The sequence below is a fragment of the Pogona vitticeps genome, chromosome 6 (genome assembly GCF_051106095.1).
Source record: "Pogona vitticeps strain Pit_001003342236 chromosome 6, PviZW2.1, whole genome shotgun sequence".
Taxonomy (NCBI): Eukaryota; Metazoa; Chordata; class Lepidosauria; order Squamata; family Agamidae; genus Pogona; species Pogona vitticeps.
In genome coordinates, this window is record NC_135788.1 from 41159352 (window position 1) to 41179396 (window position 20045).

Genomic DNA, 20045 nt, shown 5'->3' on the forward strand with positions numbered 1-20045 from the left:
TTTCACCGGACCAATTTGCAGCATTTTAAAAATCTAGCTAGAGAAGTTTCACCAACATTCAAAACTCTGCAACATCCTCATTCACTTATGCGTTGGAGTGGCCTTGTTGTTTCAGTTTCTGCCATTTTCCAAGCTAGTATATTCCACTAGCATGTAGACACCACTCACTTTATTGTGTGTGACTCTGCTTTATTTCCAGACTGAAAGATAGGGCTACCCAATTTGGGACTGGATCAAGTGGTGGTCACAAGGATTGCTATTCTACCCATCATGAACCAAAGTACACTGGGCTGCATGTGGTAGATCTACAACGCACAGAAAATCTTCCACACATTCTTAACATTTAGGCTTCATCCTTTATTAGGTAGTGAATAAGAGACATAGAAATGATTGTTTGTTGCTTACAACAGAAGTTTAAGAGAACCTTGAGTGTGACAAATGTCGTATACAGCACTGTGGGGACCCCCCTCCCCGCAAAAAGAAGTTCACGGAACTTAAAAGAGAGTGGACCAGCTGATGAGAAGAGTAGGAATGACTGTTTATTTCTAGCAAAACTTTGATTATCTGTGCCATTTGTACTGTGCCTCCATACATGCCACAGGCCATAATGGTTTAAGAATGAATGTAGTCATTTGGTTGCCATTTTGACAAAGTGTCATGTCCCTAGGTTCTAGCAGGCCACACACAAGGTTCTCGTGTTATGCCTTCATTTTTCATATTATTGTACATGTTGTTTTGCATTGTACATATTATTCTGTATGTGAAATATTCTGTATGTCCAGAACTGCCTCATCTTGGAGCACCTCCAATTTTCTGTTGTAGGAGCGAACCACTTTGGCAGGTCTGCAGCAAAATTTTGCTCTCTAGGAATATCTCACAAGCTGCACTTCTCCACAAATGTGAATTTTTCACTTTCGGTTTGAAAGTGACCAGAAGTTCAAATCCAGTTTGTGGAGAGGGGAAAACCCAGAGCCAACCCCTATACACACTAAAGGAAATATCTGTTCCTTGTTCTAGAGAAGAATCACTGGTCTTGGAGGCTTCCAGGAGTAGCAATTCTACTTTTTAATCCCAAAATTAGGAGGGAAGAGCTATGGGGCTACCATAAACAAACAAACAAACAAATAAATCATCTTAGAGGCCACATGTGGACTATGTGATTCCTTTTCTTGCTTTATGGCTTTATTCTTGGTAGTCTTCTTTTGTGGCCACACAAACAAAGGGTCTAGGGGCCCCTTAATAAAATCATAAAACATGGCTTGACAAGCTATTGAGAAGTGTGAGGTGCCAGTCCTGGAGGCCTTATTGGAACTAAGTTGTGAGAAGCTGAGGCAGGTTGCTGGAACACATTTTACCCTTGTTACAGAGATGTCATCAAAACCGGTCTCCAATCCATGTAGAAAATCATCCAAGATCGGACATAGCATATTCTTCCCATGTAGTTTTGTTAGTTCACTTCATGTTCCCATTGCCTTCTAGGAATGATGTGGAAATTCTTGAGTTACCCCTACACAAAACAGTCAAGGCAGAGATGAGTCCCCACAGAAAAGCCATGGCCAGTAGTAATCCAGGAATGCACAGTGTCATCAAGCTCTAAAACCTTTGTTTTGGAATATAGTTTTTTGTTTTCTTAATATGTTCAGAATAGGATAATTGTATTCATGTTCATAGGCTCTTTAAAAATTGTGTTGCTAGAAGTGTGTTGCTTATACTGACCACAGTGCTCAAAGCACTCTCTGGGCAGTTTACAATTTTTAATTATGCAGAGTACACATTGCCGCCGCCCCCCCCCCCCCCCAGCAAGCTGGGGACTTTATTTACCAACCTTGGAAGGATGGAAGGCTGAATGGACCTTGAGCCAGGTACTTGGGATTGAACCTGGGTTGTGAGCAGAGTTTTAGCTGCAGTACTGCAGTTTAACCACTGCATCACAAGGCTCCATGATGTTATGCTGCAAAGTCCCAATGCTTTAGGAATAAATCTGATTTTCAGCTTGCAAGGAGCTAATGAATATTTAGCAGCCTAATATGTGAATGCTGAAATTTAAACGTTAAGCTCATAGTATGAAATATCTTGACCAATTTGCGTAATGAAAGATCATGAAAAGTCTTTGATTGACACCCTACATCTGGTTGAAGATTAAAATAGACACCAAAAGGTGTTTTAACTTAAAGGCACAAGCATTTGCAAGTAAAATTGGCAAAATATTTCTAAACACTTCACAGGGGGTCTAGCTTTTCAAATTAACATACAGAAGAGTAACACAGGTCTTTGGATTTCAGAGGCTCACACTCGGTCAGATCCGGAGTTCTGTTACCAGAGTTCTGCTCCATGATTTCACTCAATTTATTTTTCAACAGCCCCATGTGCTATAAGAAACTGCCTGGGAGTGATGGGGTACCCTGTACAACAGTGTGGTAGACCATGTGTGGGGTTTTGCAGTGGCATGGATTCCTTTATGAAAATCACCTCCCTTCCCCACTTATTTTCCAGTGAGCCTCTCCAGGATCCAAACAATTTCTGGACAGAAAAAGTCCTCTTCTACAAGTGGGAGGACTCTTCATGGACTCTTCTGTTCATGGAATGGCACCTTTGGGTATAGGCTGTTTGTTATTCTTGGTACTTTATAATTGACCCTTCCTGCATATATTTTCTCATACTATATATCTGTATCTGTATTTATAGATATGGATGGACGTGTATCTACATACAAGTTTCATACATACACATTCTTAAAAACAAAAATAAAATATCAGTGAATAACTCTTGATAAATATTCTATAAATATGATAAGCCCCAATTTCTGACCTTTAAAAAAAGCATGTGAATATATAGAAAATTTGTGGCCATTTATTTTTTTATCACTTGCATTTTTGTGACTATCCTTTCAGCTCCTGTTTTCCCACTTAACTTGAAATACAATTTATTTCAATTGGAGCTAAAGTCAGCTTTGAGGCATCGTAGCTGTGTATCAGTATGGCTGGATCTGGCTGAGCAGACCATCTAGGCTTATTATTAATATGATTTGCTTTTGGAAAGTGTTGGCAGCAAACATCAGAGATTCAGAACATGTGCAATTTTGTCACCTCTGCTGTTTGTTGCTTGACACTTTGTGATCCTTATCTTTAGGCAGATATCACTCTCTCTGTGTGTACACACACACACACACACACACACACACGATTATTTCACATACTTTTCACTGTGTAAGTTACTTTTAGTTCTAGTATCTATACAATAAATCTCCAATAGTTCATTTTGCAAGGCCTCACAGTGAATGTTAAGTCCTTCAGAAGTTCTTACGTAAAGGTCAGGTGAAGGGTTCACAAAGACAAAAGTCTATCTGGGCCTCACACACCTGTGTGTCTCTCTCATACGACATTTCTTTACATTTATTAAATAAGATCATATCAGTAGTTATCTGCATTGTTCCTACAGCAAACTCTGCAACCAATGTACCTAGTTTGTCCAGTAATGCTTCACAAACCTCACATACTCTTCATTCCCTTTTAGCTTGAGGGAGCAACTAATGGATATTTGACCCACTGTTTGGGCTATGTGTCTCACTGCTTCTTTTGACATTTATTCGGCTGCCTACACGACATTAGCACTAATTCCCAGTACATCCGATCTTTTGGCATGAATATGTGATTATTTTGTTCGCCATCAGGGCTTGTGCTTTTTTTGGGGGGGGTAACATTTCATTTTATTTTGCCTTTGGTTTGTGTGATTACCATTATCAGCCCTCATCCAGAAATGGTTGGGCACGTCCGGATGACATCCACAATGATGCGCAGAGTACAGTGTGGTGTGGGCGTGAGCCCTACTTTTGTTTGCCTTCTTGCACTGGTAAGGACTACAACTCCAATGCAATTTGTAAACTGTATTTTTTAAAAATATATTTTTCTCCTAGTATAGCGCTAAAATGATTCAGCAGTTATTGTTTCTATGTCTTCTCAGTCCAGTGCTATTTCACTTGCTAAACATCAACAAAATTTGGGATTTGAATGCCTGCAAAAGGAGTGGGAAAGAAGGCAGTGATAATGACAGAGAAGGATGAAAGAGACAGTGGGCTGTGTGAGGTGCAGACTCTTGAAATGCACATTCTCATGATAATTAAACATTTCTATTTGAATTGCATCAGTAATTTAAATGCTGGAGTGTGGTGCAAATAAGTTCCCATCAGCCCAGGACAAATATTTGTGTGGATACGCCCTCTATAAACAACAATGGGGGCTTACCCAGCTCCAACAGATATATTTACTATTCTAACTGCTGAAATAAACAGGAGTTTCTGTATTACTTAAGGGAGAATTTATGACCTCTATGGTGTTTTACAAGTTTCCTTTTCCCTCAGAAATTAGGAACCCTTAAAATACATTTCTTAGTGCCTTACCCAGATGTAGTTCCCAGACTCTCGATGAGGAAGCCATTATATGAAAGTGGCATAAAAACTAGTGGCTGTTGGCAAGGTAGAAATTGACTACCACCACTAACAGGTGATATGGGAAGACCCAGCATCCTAACTTTTGCCCACTGCACCATTAGTGTTATTGGAATGGTGTGTGTGCTGAATTGGCACTGTTTAGATTCTCTGCCCAGCGCTGCATAGCAACGCTATGGACTAGTCACCAGATGTGCACAATGTTGACACATCTGCAGTATTCTTTTTTTGGGCAGAAGGGGTATAGATCCCTGAGCTCCTCAACTATAATGGCCAGTGGTGGCAGCTGTACTTCAAAATATAAACTTTCTCAAGATCTGCCTACAACTGCGATAATTGTTGTTATTAAAAGCAATGAAATTTTTCAATGTTGAAAGGGACTTACTCTGTTATTACTATTAATCAGTATCAACTGAAATCCAGCCAAGTCTGCGAAGACATGTACTGTTGAACTTTTTCTCCCCCCCAAAAAAACCCCAGTAAATCTCCAGCTTCTTTAAGTGATAGTATATGGTCAGTGGTTTAGGTATTTGGCTGTGAAGCCAGAGATTAGGACTTTGATTGCCCACTGTGCCTCGAGGGAGAAGAGCCAGCCTCTGTGGCTTTGGATAAGCTGCACAGTCCCAGGACATGCCCAGAAGGGAATGGTAAACCACCTCTGAGTATTCTCTACTCAGAAACCACAAAAAAGGTGACTATAAGTTAGAATTGACTTGATGGCACATAAATAATAACATGGTATTCTGATATAAAATGTTGGGAAAATTTAAAAGCAGATTGTGATGAGGCAAGTGGGGCAGGGTAGAAGAGCTATTGTTATGAAAGAACTGAAGAAGAAAGTAAAGGTTAATTTTCTGGACTACAGTTTGCTGGGGAATTATGGGAACTGCAGTTTTTTTTAAAAAAATAACATTTCCACATTCTGTCTCAGAAACCTTACTCGAGATGCTTCTGATGTTGCTCTTAAACTGTTTGCACTGAAATTATTTTCTCTTTCAAATGATGCTAACTGGAAAATGTGAATGCAGGAAAGAGATGATTGTCCTATGCATATTTACTCAGAAGTACATCCTAGTACATACTGTGGGGTTTACTCCAGTGTAAAGATGCATAGGGTGGCTGCTTATGATTGTGGGAAGGACTTGTGATCATTGTGGAGGCTTACCAACAAGGATGATGGATTCATGTCTCCTCAGTTTATGAACCTGGTGACATACTTACAGACACAATACTAGTGCATAACAAGACATCTATTGTACCTACAGCACTTTCACTCGTATAAATACCCAGGAAATGCTGACTTGGCAGGAGCATTGGTAAGAGTACTACTATTCACAGTGTTTCTGTTTTTCCCCTCGCCTTTATTCTACAGAATTAAGTATTTTATGTACAGTGGAACCAGTTAATGCCCTTTAGACAATTCTGTTCGGTTGTTTTGTAAGCAGGAAAGACATTGCAGGGGAGATACGTGCCAAAAAGCACAGTCAAAATGACTTCATACATTGTTTTAATTAATATATATATATATGTCTGTGTATGTATAATTATGAACCAATGTTGCAGGATTGCTGCTTAAATGGCCAGTACTCAAGAGGAGTTCTCATCTGGAGAAAATGCTACCTCTTTCCCCTCATTAGAATTTGTTCAGGTCTCTATCAAAAGTTCCTAGCTCTTCACTTATATATATATATTTATATTTATTTATTTAAACTTTAAACTATAAATTAACACTGCATAGTTCATAGTTCTCGTTTTGCTTTTGCTCTGAAAAATTATTGCAGTACAATTAATTCCTTGGCGGAGTTCAGTATGGAGCAAACAGGACGGGTGTGTGGGTGGTCCGTATAGGCCCGGGCGCAGGTCGAAGAAGTGCTGGAGGAAGAGCTGAAGTCTGAAACAGGGTTGCTGGTGGGGCCGTTCGAAGACTGAAAGGGGAATTTACAGCCACAGCAGCAGCTGCCGCAGCCGCTGCCAATGGATTTGGTAGGATTCGTGGAGCCATTGGTTTGGAAGGTTCTTTTGAAAATACTAGCTTTACCTGCAGGAGAAGGAGCAGAAGGAAAAGGAAAAGAAAAAGAACAATACTATTGGTTCCGATTACTCACACTAAAGATAGTTCTTTCTACCTTTCTTATGTACTTAGGCAACTAATTAAAAACATCTGAGTGATATTCCAGGCAGGAAAATGCATCAAAACTTTTAAGGAAAAAGAAAACAGAGCATATAAAGGAGAGTCAAAGAGCTACTTTAAGTTTTCCACATTTTAACAGTAAACTTTAATAGCTACAAAGTTCTTCCCACACTCAAGACAATGGGGCACGTTTCTGGGAGAAAGATCTGCTTGGTTTGCTTGGTTTCTTAACAAACAAATATTTTAGGGTACTACAAAATTTCCATATTAAGTTAAATATCCCCACAGTATCCCTATTATCAGCTCTTGTAACATAAGCTATCTTTTGAATAGTTGGCTATCATTATTTACATTGTTTTCTGTTTATTCATTACGTTGTAGTCAAAGTGGAAGAGCTGGTAAACAACACAGTGGAAAAGTCAATAAATAGTTCTCAGGTTCCCAGGCAGCATTATTACTCTTCCACAAGTAACATTTCCAAGCTCAGATTCTGATCACATCTCATTCCAAGCAGCTCAAGATGGAAGATTAATCTCATAGAAAGAAGAGACAAGACTGAGAGATGGTGCCATGGCTAAGAGCATCCACTTAGGCTGAAGTCCTATATGAATTTTCATGGGCATAAAGCCTATTGAATTCAGGGGACATTACATCTCAGTAGACACTGTTTAGGAAGTTACCTTCCCAGCTGGCCAGAGACTGCTTTCTAAACAGAGTCTGGGTTTCTTGTGTCTGATTTAACACTGCAAAACCTTCACAATGTTCTTGGCTTTCTTGAGTGCTCTAACTAGAGATGGGGACGACCCCTGAATGACGAATTGCTCCACAGTGACCCGACAAACAATAAATCAATTTGACATTTTTCCCCCTTTTCCACCTCTTGCTATGCCTCAGGGCATAGCAAGAAGAGGGAAAGCAGGTGGCTGGGAGATCTTAGCTGCAGGGCTTAGCAAGAAGGGGGAAAGCAGGAATCAAAGTGATCCTGCAGCATTTTGATCCCTTTCCCCTCCTATTGTTAAGGCCCTTGGGATTGCTTTGATCCCTTTTCAGATATTCTTTGCTTCATATTGGTTGAGGTCTCTGGACCCCAAGAACATGAAGCAATGAATATATGACAAATCAGAGATATTTAATGAATATTCTGATTAGTTTTTATACTCGTCCCCATGTCTAGCTCTAACCAAGACATGGTTTTAACCAAGACAAATCTCAACAGAGTTGAAGTGTTTGGCTATTTTGGAAAACTCAGACTCCTAGAATTCCTCAGGTAGCACGGAAATTTGTGGAGTTACAAACCCCCCCCAAAAAGTAACAAACCAAAACTCTGCAAGTCCTTAACTTGTGAGAATTTTGAAGGAGCAAGCAGCTAGAGAAAGGTGGCTTTCTTCTCGATTTGTTCATTCATTTTTTCCTCATTTCTATTCTATATCATTTTTCCCCTGTGAAGGGACTCAAGAGAGTTCACAATGATCAAAACAAGCTGAACTAAAAATATAATACATTACAAAGTTTAAAAACTATTTTCATTATTATTATTGTTGTTGGTTAGAACTTTTATCTGTTAGATATTACCAGTCAAAGACTGTGCCTTGTATTTTTGAATCATCATCATATAAGCATTTGAAAACTTTAAGAACACATTTAAAAAGAGCAGATGGATTTGAGAAGCCCCAACAGGCCATGATATGGTTTACATATTGGATCATAGTACTTAACACCATGTGTCATTTTACAGAAATGAGGATGCTGATTTTGATCTGGGGATCATGGGGCTTGTAGCAAACTCCTTGCTTGTTTTGTCCTCATGAGCAAGAATGAGAAACTGTGGTGCTCTTTACAAGATAAGATAATGATTTTTGGGTTGTGGATTTAAAATAAGTCACTGAGAACCAGCTGCAAATAAAAATATCATCTGCTACCAAGAGGAGCTTTTCAAACCCTTTCTTGTCAGCCCTGGACTCCCATGGAGCCCTCTCAGAGGTTGGAAATTTTACTGGCCTTGCCACTGGTCATGCTGGTTGGGAGATTCTGAGAGGTGTAGTTGAAAATAAGTACGTTTTACTGACTTTGACCACCATAGCGACACCCAAGAATGGAAATTACAAGAATTATTCTTAAACCTAGCTTCTGTGCCATACGAAACATTGTGGTTGCTAATGCATAACAGAACCATTCTTCTAATATAACATTGTTATAAAAATGGCTTCTCAAGAAAAGAAATCATTTGCTTACGCCAAGTGGGTGCGTTCCCTTCTGGAGTTTGTTGTAGGGGCTGTATTTGGGTTTCGGGGGCTTCCCAGCAGCTCTGTCTTTGTGCCTTCTACTGCTTATGTGCTGTTTGAAAGCAAGTGTTTTTTATTATTGTTGTTGCTGCCACTCATTTATCAATAACATGCTTTCAGATATCTTCAGCACAGAACAATTTGGGACATCTTTAAACAATTAGTTTGAGCTATACCAATGACACACTGATTATTCCCAATAATGCATCTACTTCAGTTTCCTAATCTTATGTGAATGGAAAAAAAGCCACATCTTTTCCCCATCATACACAACCATAAACATTTGTTGGCTTATTTGCAGAGAAAAGTGTATAATACAGTGGTGCCTTGCTAGACGATGATAATCTGTTCCACTGAAATAATTGTCTAGCGAAAAGAATTTCCCCATTGGAATGTATTGAAACCTGTTTAATGCATTCCAATGGGGAAGAATCATCGCTGTCTAGCGAAGATCGGCCATAGGAAAGCCGCTTTGCGAACTGCCGATCAGCTGTTTAAATCGCTGTCTTGCGAAGCTTAGGTCCTGAAAACACCTGTTTTGTGAGTGCGGAGGAAGCTGTCAAAGTCGTCATCTAGCGAAAATCGGTTTGCAAAGCAGGGACCAAACATTGTCCAGCGAAATTCCCCCATAGGAATCACTGTTTTGCAAATTGCTATAGAGATCGCAAAAAGTCAATGTCTAGCGAAAAAACTGTAATACGGGGTAACTGTCTAGTGAGGCACCACTGTACATTCTATTTAAGTTAACCAGGTCTAGTACTGCAACACCCTAAATGCCAGACCAAATGATCAACATCTGTAAGCCATACAAAGACTTTGGAGATAGTCTTGCCTGACTTAGATCTGATTAACATTTCTGAGTGATACCCAGTGTGGTGCAGTGGACAGAATGATGGACTGGGATTCTGGAGAACAGGGTTTGGGCATGGAAACTCACTGAGGGAGTGGAACTGATAAAATATCTCAGTTACCTTGAAAGCTCTATTAGGGTTGCTACGGGTTCCGATAACAATGTCACATAACAACAACAACGTTTGTGGATCATGTTTAGATGGATGGTATTGTAATGATTTCACCCTAAATTCTTATTTTAAAAGCCATTTCATAGCACATACACTCCAAAATGTGTGATAAAAATAAGTCTCAGCATCAAAACAAAAGGTAGAAAGGAAGCTGTCAAAATCGTCATTTATTTATTTATTTATTTATTTGTTTGTTTGTTTGTTTGTTTGTTTGTTTGTTTTTTTGTTTGTTTGTTTGTTTGTTTTTTTATTTATTTATTTATTTATTTATTTATTTATTTATTTATTTATTTATTTATTTATTTATTTATTTATTTATTTATTTATTTATTGGACTTATATACCGCCCCATAGCGCTACAAGCACTCTCCGGGCAGTAGCGAAAATCGGTTTGCGAAGCACTTGTGGAAAGTTCTTCCCATGGATGAAGGTGGGCAGTGGGGGCCCTTCACATATTTCTTCTCTACAGTACCAACCAACCCTAGCTAGCATAGCCAATGGTGCGGGTTTATGCGAGCGGCTGTTCAACTGTACAGTATTTGGAAGGCCAACATTGCTCATCCTGCTTTTGGGGCCTAAGTGCTAGCAAGTTATAACATAGCTGTTCTATTGGACAGAAGCTGTCTCTTTCAAAGCAATTGAATTGGAAGGTGGAAGTTTCTATTAGAGAGATGGAGAGGTTGTTCCTACACTGGAATAGCAACCACTCCAATAGGAGCTTTCAGAATTAGAATTATTTATGATCTATAAATCACCACCTTCTTAATTAAGTATCCGCAGGGAGCTGGGACCTTCCCCTTTCTCTCACTCAGGCATTCAGAGGTGTCTCAGGGCCAGGATCATAAAAACTTAACAAGGCATCAGTATGGTTGTAAATCAATATCCAATTGCGCCCATTACCAGAAGTTCCCTCTGGGATGTTCGTTCTCCCCAATACTGTTTGCTTGAGTTATAGAATTATTAGCGAATAGTATTAGGAATGACATTATTAAAAAAGTATAGGTTTTGATAATAAAACTAAGATTAGTTTATTTGCTGGTGATATTTTATTAACCATAAAGAATCCACTTTATGTAATGGATATGGTTAAAATAGATTTAGAAGAATTTGGTGAGATAACAGGTTTACAGATATATTGGGACAAATCAGAAATGATGCTGTAAATTATAGTAAAAAGGAGAAGGATAAGATTAAAAGTAAATCTGAAATTATAATATGCAGTATGATTAATATTTAGGTTTAAATATTAACAAAAATCTGCAAGTTGTAAAAAAAGGAACGTTTTGATCAATTGAAATATGAAATTAAGGAGAACTGAATGAATTTACAAAGGCTGGATTATCGTGGTTTGGTAGAATAGCAGCAGTTAAAATGAAAGACTTAAGATAAAAATTTGTTTATGTTTTTACTGATTAATTGGAATAGAGTTGAAAGAGTGGCAAAATATGTAAATTACAAAATATGTAAATTCAAAATAATAAATTCTGAAATGTAGATAAAAAAGCAAGGATTAATAAGAAAAGATGGTATAAATCACACAAAAAAACTGGAGGATTAGGTATTCCTAACATAAAGTTATATTGTGTAGTAAATCAAATGAGGGATATACTAGACATTATATTACAATCTGACAATTTAATATGGCTAAAATCAGAATTTTCTCAAGTTGAGAAATCATTGTTAATTTAAAAAAAAAAAAAAAAGATAATAAGCATATTATTTAAAAGATAGGAAACCCTTTCCTTAAAAATATGGTACAAATTTGGAATATTAAGCCATTACGTGACGTTACTGACTTAGAAGATTTCTGGAAAATTTGAGAGAAATTTTGGGGAAAATACTGAAAAATAAAAGTTATTAAGTTGAAAGATTGGTTGTACAAGATGAACAATAGGGAAAAGGTAACAGTAGAATTAGAAGGGGAAATATAACTTTGTTAAGTTTTATTCAATTAGAATAATGGACTAAGGGGTGGTTAAAGAAAATTACAAATGTAGAGATTATAATAAATTTGAAGAGATCATAGTACAGAAGCAAAAACAAGACAGTAAATGAATGAGAGGGATAAAAAGTAAAATTTACAAGATATTAATAGAAGTGGAGTGTCAGTATGATGCTCTTAAAATGTCATGGGAAATAGTTTTAAGAAGGGATATAAGTACTGTAGAACGGAAAAATATATGGGACAAAATAATATTAAATTGCATATTGGTAAGAATAAAGGAAAATATTTATAAATTAGTATGGAAATAGTTTTTAACACTGGAGAAGCTGAACTATAGGGATAATAAATATTCTAACATACTTTGGAGAAATGCCCAGGAAACACTTTCACATTCCCTCCACATTACCATATGTGGTGGGAATGTGAAAATATTATGAATTTTTGGGAAGCGTTTTTTAAAGAAATTAATGAAATGCTGAAGTTAAATGTGACAGTCAACTCTGGTATAGTATTGTTGCCAACATTTGATAGAGAACAATGGGGATCGACTATTAGATAATTAATAACACATTTATTAATTATATGATTAATGATAGCAAGGGACTGGAAAATAAAATATGAATTTCAATTAATAGGAATTAATAAATTTGGAGTATAGCTATTCATGATAAACTATCTTGCAATATTAAGATGAAAAACAGGCTAATATGGATAATTTTAATGATATTTGGTGACCTTTTATTGAGTATGTATTAATAAAAGGGAAGGATTTTGTACCTTCATAAGATTCAATGAAATTTTGGAAGGGGAGTGGGGCTTTCTAAAAGAGTAAATGATATAATATGTCTCCAATGGTCCTGGGGTGTACTGTTTTTGTAAATGTATGGTTTAAGTGGTTTTTGTCTCTACTGTTTTATTTTTTTACTTTAGTTTGTATTTTTTGGGCTGTGTTGTATTATAGTATATTTTGGGTTTTTTTCATTTTGTTTTACTGATGATATATATATATATATATATATATATATATATATATATTAAAAAACTCTAACTATTCACCCATGTTTTGAGAAACAGTGATAATAGCATGTTGCTATTGTACTGTAAAATCACTTCCAACTGACAGCAACCTTGACAAGTTTTCAAAGTATATGAGGTGTTCAATAAGTGGTTTGCCATTGGCACCAACCCTAACCCCCCCATTAATATCTATGGCTAATGGGAGATTTGAACCCAGGTCACTTGAGTCCTAGTCCAACACTCTACCCACTAGATCCACACTACCTCTCTGATCATGGCTTAGTTTTGAATAACTGGATTGTATATCTTTTTTATTTTGTTGAATTCTTTCAGACTATCGGAATGATTTTAAAATACTTCTAAACTGCCCTGAGATCCTTACATACAGGATGGGACAGAAATATGATAAAATATAAAGCATTACAAAACTATATAATACAAGATAAATAAATGCATAATTTTGAACACTGTGCTAATGTTTCTAGAATGACCATACAAAAACAAGGCCAGGGGTCTTGCATCTTGAACACTGTTATAAAAAAAGACCATTGTCACATTAGTGGATGTTTTAGTTTTCTTTCCTCTTTTCTGCCTTCAAGACAAACTGTGGCTGCTGAAATTTCCTCTTCTACCTAGGTGTTCAGAGTCTCAACAGCCACATGGCCCTTTGCTACTGATTATTCTAGGTATGGCAATTAATACCGTGGCTGTCCAATGAGGCCTTACATATAGCAGAGAAGGGAAACAAAATGCAAGGGAGATAGAGAAAGTTACAGAAAATTGAATGCAGACTTCCAAAGAACAGCAAGGAGAGACAAGAGGGCCTTCTTAAATGACCAGTGCAAAGAAACAGAGGAAAATAATAGAAAGGGAAAAACCAGAGATCTGTTAAAAAATTTGGAGATATTAAAGGAACATTTGTGCAAAGACTGACATGATAAAGGACAAAAATGGTAGGGTAGCAGAAGCAAGAGACATAAAGAAGAGGTGGCAAGGATACACAGAAGAATTATACCAGAAAGATTTGGACATCCCAGACAACCCAGATAGTATAGTTAGTGACCTTGAGCCAGACATTCTGGAAAGTGAAGTCAAGTGGGCCTTAGAAAGCATGGCTAACAACAAGGCCAGTGGAGGTGATGGCATTCCAGTTGAACTATTTAAAATCTTAGAAGATGATGGTGTTAAGATGCTACACTCAATATGCCAGCAAGTTTGGAAAACTCAGCAGTGGCCAGAGGATTGGAAAAGATCAGTCTACATCCCAATCCCAAACAAGGGCAGTGCCAAGGAATGCTCCAATTACCCCACAATTGCACTCATTTCACACGCTAGCAAGGTCATGCTCAAAATCCTCCAAAGTAGGCTTCAGCAGTATATGGACCAAGAACTCCCAGAAGTATAAGCTGGATTTCAAAGGGGCAGAGGAACTAGAGACCAAATTGCTAACATGCGCTGGATTATGGAGAAAGCTAGAGAGTTCCAGAAAAAAATTGACTTCTGCTTCATTGACTACACAAAAGCCTTTGACAACAAACTATGACAAGTTCTTAAAGAAATGGGAGTGCCTGACCACCTTATCTATCTCCTGAGAAATCTATATGTGGGACAGGAAGAAACAGTTAGAACTGGATATAGAACAACTGATTGGTTCAAAATTGGGAAAGGAGTACGACAAGACTGTATATTGTCCCCCTGATTATTTAACTTATATGCAGAATACATCATGCGGAAGGCTGGACTGGAGGAATCCCAAGCCGGAATTAAGATTCCCGGAAGAAATATCAACAACTTCAGATATGCAGATGATACCACTGTGACGGCAGAAAGTGAGGAGAAATTAAAGAACCTCTTAAATGAGAGTGAAAATGAGAGTGCAAAAATGGTCTGAAGCTCAACATAAAAAAAAACACTTAAGATCATGGCCACTGGTCCCATCACCTCCTGGCAAATAGAAGGGGAAGATATGGAGGCAGAGACAGATTTTACCTTCTTGGGCTCCATGATCACTGCAGATGGAGACAGCAGCCACGAAATTAAGACACCTGCTTCTTGGGAGGAAAGTGATGAGAAACCTCGATAGCATCTTAAAAAGCAGAGACATCAACTTGCCAACAAAAGTCCGAATAGTCAAAGCTATGTTTTTTCCTGGTGTGATGTATGGAAGTGAGAGCTGGACCACCGAAGAATTGATGCCTTTGAATTGTGGTGCTGGAGGAGACTCTTGAGGGTCCCCTGGACTGCTAAGAGAACAAACCTATCCATTTTGAAGGAAATCAATCTCGAGTGCTCACTGGAAGGGCAGATCTTGAGGCTGAGTCTCAAATACTTTGGGCATCTCATGAGGAGAGAAGGCTCCCTGGAAAAGGCCCTGATGTTGGGAAAGTGTGAAGGCAGGAGGAGAAGGGGATGACAGAGGATGAGATGGTTGGACAGTGTCATCGAAGCAACCCACATGAATTTAACCCAACTCCGGGAGGCAGTGGAAGATAGGAGGGCCTGGCATGCTCTGGTTCATGGGGTCACGAAGAGTCGGACATGACTTAATGATTAACCAACAACAACAAATCATGAGCAATTGTGTATCCTTCAGGATTGGTCTGTGAGCTGCCTTGGCCTCTTTACTGTGAGATTTTATCAGCAGGTTTTGTCAAGATTCCATCTGTGAATACAGTGGCTATCTGGCATCTGCCTTAAAATACTCCCCATGGCAGTTGCATCCATATGGCAAACAATTTGCCTGCAGCATATCATTTCAGTGGAAAGGCATCCTGCCAATTCACAACCACATAGCTACAATTTAGGTCTGTCACAGGCATTTCATGCTTCAAAAGCAGATACCTGTGATCAGGTACTATGTGAATACCTCCTTCTATAACTTCACCTGGCACTGATCAGTTTGTTTGTACTGACCCACAATATGGGCAAGCATACACACTGACAAGACTGTTTTTCCATGGAGCAGAAATATGTTTTTGACTGATGACACCACAATTTGCAAGAGAACAGTATGGAACATTACTCAATGGTATCTGTATTCTAGCTATATTCTGAACTGAATGCCACATGCTCTGTCCGAATTATTTTCTAATTTAGGTCATAATCTGAAGACGAAACTAGATAATATGTTTATGACTTTTTTCTTTGTTTCTTTCTTCGCAGCAGAGGTGCTCCCCAAGTGGTGAAAGATGCCAGTTGGTCATAGCAAAAGCTTTTCTTCACCCCCATGACTTGCATTTAGTGTGCTTTGTTTTGTGGTAAATCACTGGAAATTAAACATGGGCTTAATTTTCAAGTTTGATTGCAGAGCACCTATCGGTGAGAATTCCTGTTGTGGAACAAAATTTGTTGTCAAGAATGTATATCTTCCTTATTGTACAGTTCGACCCACTGTCAGAAAAATTCTTAGCCATGTTCCTTTCTCACAAAACAGGTTTGGTGACACCAGTTGCAACAACAATGAAGAGGAGGATTGGCTTGATAACCTTCCTTTGACCCTTTCCCTCATTTTCTTTTCTATGTTGAGATCCTAGGAGCCACTGAAACTGGCAGGGTGGCCAAGTTAGATATGCCTCTGACAGCTGATCTTTGGATGGTTCACAATCAACTTTCAAGCCTTTCTGATCCTAACTGCTTAAAAACAGTAGCAACAAAAAGGCTCTCCCCAGCTCTTCCCCTATTATACTTCTGAGCAAAAGAACAAAACTTGGCATAACCAGGAACCAATTTTTCAGTGGAAGGACTAACAAACAGAATTTCAGGATTGTATCATTGGTGTCAGGCTTTAAATAGTGGGTCTTGGCATCAGACTTAAAAACACACACAAATAAATAAAATAGATGCTACTAGTATAAATGCCTGTTTCTTCCTGGTCTTTGCCCTTTGAAATGCTAAAGTTTTAAATAGTGGACTGCTGAAAACCAGAAATGTTTCAAATCTCTTTACAGGTCCCCTGATTCAGTACCATTGTAATCCATGCTATTGCTATGCCAAGTAGTGAGAGGGAAAGGGGCAGTAAAATATGTTGGCGGAGGGACCATTCAGAAATTCTACTGTTGCCTTAATTGCAATAAGATTCCCCAGTCTTTGGGGGAAATAGTTGCATTTATCAAAAATATAATACAAACCTGATTCATAAAATCAAGAAGAACTGATTTAGCTAAAAAACAAAACAAAACAAAAAAGTGTTGCTTATGCACCGCCCCATAGCACTTAAAGCACTCTCTGGGCAGTTTACAAGTTAATTATGCAGGCTACACATTGCCCTCCCCCAAGCGAGCTGGGTACTCATTTTACCGACCTCGGAAGGATAGAAGGCTGAGTCAACCTTGAGCCGGCTACCTGGGATTGAACCCCGGGTTGTGAGCACAGATTTGGCTGCCCACTGTGCCATGAGGCTCCTTAGGATATAATTAATTGATTAAAGCAGCTCACATTTCTCAAAAAACCACTATTCACTCTTCTGTAGAAGAGTACATGCCAACACATATTTGTGTACCTAAGACTGCAGAGCAGATAAAAAGCATGGTTGCAAGAGGCAGGGGGCCAGGATTCTGATGCAAAAACAGGGAGTGCAAATGCAGTTGTGCAAGTGTTCCCCCAGCTCCAGTAGGCTACCTGCTGTGTGCCTATTCTCACTGGTTATGAGACTGGTTACACGACCAGTCATACAATGGGAAGCTCAGTGGAGCGAGGGGAACACTGATGTAATTGCCCTTCTAATTACTGTGTTTTTGCAAGGTATAGCACACCATCTTCAGAGCCAAAAGAGAAATTTAGATAGCAATCCCTGACACACAAGAATTTAGAGAAAATATTCTTTGATGAGATGAGAAAGCAAAACAAAAGAGAAGCATCAACGAAAAGTAATCAAACGAATGAAAACCAATGCAATGCTGTCCAGAAGACATTGTAGAAACATAGGGCTAGTTCAATCAACACAACAGCATCAACCCCGTGCCTTCAGGAGCACATGGAGCCACAGCTGGGCCCCCATAACTGGTTATTTTTCCATATTATTTATACAGGAAAATACAATGATTTACATAATTGTGAAACATTCTGCAGCTACTGTGTGATTTGACCCATCCTTCAGAACTACTTATGAACACTAGTTCCCACAAAGGATGCTCTGATCCATGGTGCAGTTTGGTCATAAAGCCTTTTATGGCTCTGCACACTCCAAAAACTTGGGGAAGTCACAGTGTGTGAACCAACACTTTTCATGATCCTTGAAGATCTAGAGAAATAAGAGTGATAGAAGACGGAGGCCTCCATAGGAAAAAAAAATACCTGTTTAAGTTGTGTCTCAGAGTTTACGTGCACATCACAAATTTCACAGTGAAATGTTTTGTTCTGAAGTCCCGTGTTTCCTTTGTTAATGGGTCCTTTCCCTTTGACGCCAGCTCTGGGGAAGGCTTTGATAGTTCCACTCCCGTTTCGCGCTTCTAGCATAGTTTTGTGCTTTGTGCCTGGAGATGTTAGACAAGGGAAAGGAAAATCATTTTAGCACATTGTGCATATTAAATCTTCATCTCTTTAGATGTGCCATTTGTTTTGTCCCATGTAGAAAAACAAGCCAAAATCCAATTGTTAGGGCTGATTACAACAGACACATTGAATCTATGGGATGTACAAAATGATGATTTACTAAACTCTCATTACTTCGATGATATAATCCAGCTGGGCACAGACCTCAGTCTGCACTGTCTGTTTCTTAGGACAATAATAAGAAATTACATATAAATAATATTTCATTCCTCTCGTTTTGTTATTTAATGATGCTCATGTATGTAGTAAGTAAACTGTCATCAATACATAGGGGCATCATAAAGGAGGCATGAAGTAATGTTAATGGATGGCTTATCTTTATGGCCATTAGTTAATTTTTGAGTTGTGTTTTACACCCAAAGATCACAGTAAATGGCACCAGTTACCTTGGTTTCCTCAATAGGAAAACCCTTTTGGAATTCAAGGTATCTTTACTATCAGTTCTCACTTTTCAAAGGAGGGCATGTGGTTTTTCTCATGGTCTTTTAAACAGATCAGGAGGGAGATAAGAAATCATGCATTGTGGCATTCCAAGCCGGCTCAAGAATCTGAAATTCTCAAATTGTTTTGCTAGCAGAAAAACTCCTGGGATATTTTGGCCAGCATCAAATTTCAAACTTCTTTCTTTCTTTGGTTTGTATTGATTATTAAATTATGTAATCATGGAATATTCTAGTACAGTGGTGCCCCGTATAGTGAGGTTAATCCGTTCCGGATTAACCCTTGCTATACGGAATCATCGCTAAACGGGTAGGGGAAAGGTATTGGAACGCATTAAACTTCGTTTAATGCGTTCCAATACCTTCGTTACTTACCCGTTCAGCGAGGATTCCAGGTGCCGGCAGCCATTTTCGCGCCTTCGCTAAGCAAGGGCAGGGCGCGAAAACGGCTGCCGGCAGCCATTTCCGGGCTTCCGGCGGCCATTTTGGAACCGCCGATCAGCTGTTCGGCGGCTCCAAAATGGCCGCCGCAATACCCGATTTTCGCAATGCGGGTTTTCCCCATTGCGAAGATCGGGTATGTTTCCGTATAGCGATCCCGAAAAAGGGATCGCTATACGGAAACATCGCTATACGGTGCACTCGTTAAGCGAGGCACCACTGTACCTGTTTTGTTGATGCAATAACATTTTCTAAGCATAAAAGATATAAAATTATTTGAAAATGGTTGTCTTGATTACTTATTTATAGACTGACCAAGCAACCAAAATACGTTCAGATGTATAGCGAAACAGGTATATCTGTTAATTTTATTCTATTTTATTAATTTAAGTATCAGGAACCAGCAAAGTAATTTGTGAAATTAAGTCAAATGAAAAGATACTGAACTTGTTTGTGTGTGTGTTTGTTACAGAATATGTCAGGCAGTCTGGGAATCAGAAGTTATGCACTCCCAAATTTTGGTGTGAGCACCCCTCCTTTCTACTCAGGCCATAGGCTACCTATGAGAGTCAGGCAGGTAGTGAAATCTTTTCAGAGGGCCTTCTCAAACACAACACAGAAAACATTTAATCCAGACTATATCACTTAGTGAATGCTGTTAATAAGAAAAAAAAATTAAAAATTATATAGGCATTTTTGCCAATTAATGTCTTCACTTGATTTTCTGACATGAGAAAAAGAAAAACCAATTTAATTGTCACTTATGAAGACTA

General features: G+C 38.5%; 1 protein-coding gene across 16 annotated transcripts in view; it reads right to left on the bottom strand.

Moving 5' to 3' along the window:
* Positions 1–333: 333 nt before the first annotated feature.
* ZNF385D (zinc finger protein 385D) overlaps positions 334–20045 on the bottom strand; it is a 528097-nt gene continuing 508385 nt past the window's right edge. For all 16 annotated transcript variants that reach the window (XM_078377266.1, XM_078377271.1, XM_073003387.2 and 13 more), the window contains 3 exons: positions 18134–18312; positions 8808–8909; positions 334–6482 (listed from right to left, as the gene is read on the bottom strand). In XM_078377266.1, coding sequence (XP_078233392.1) covers positions 6249–6482; positions 8808–8909; positions 18134–18312 — 515 coding nt within the window. In that variant the 3' untranslated portion in view covers positions 334–6248. The remainder of the gene's footprint in view (positions 6483–8807; positions 8910–18133; positions 18313–20045) is intronic.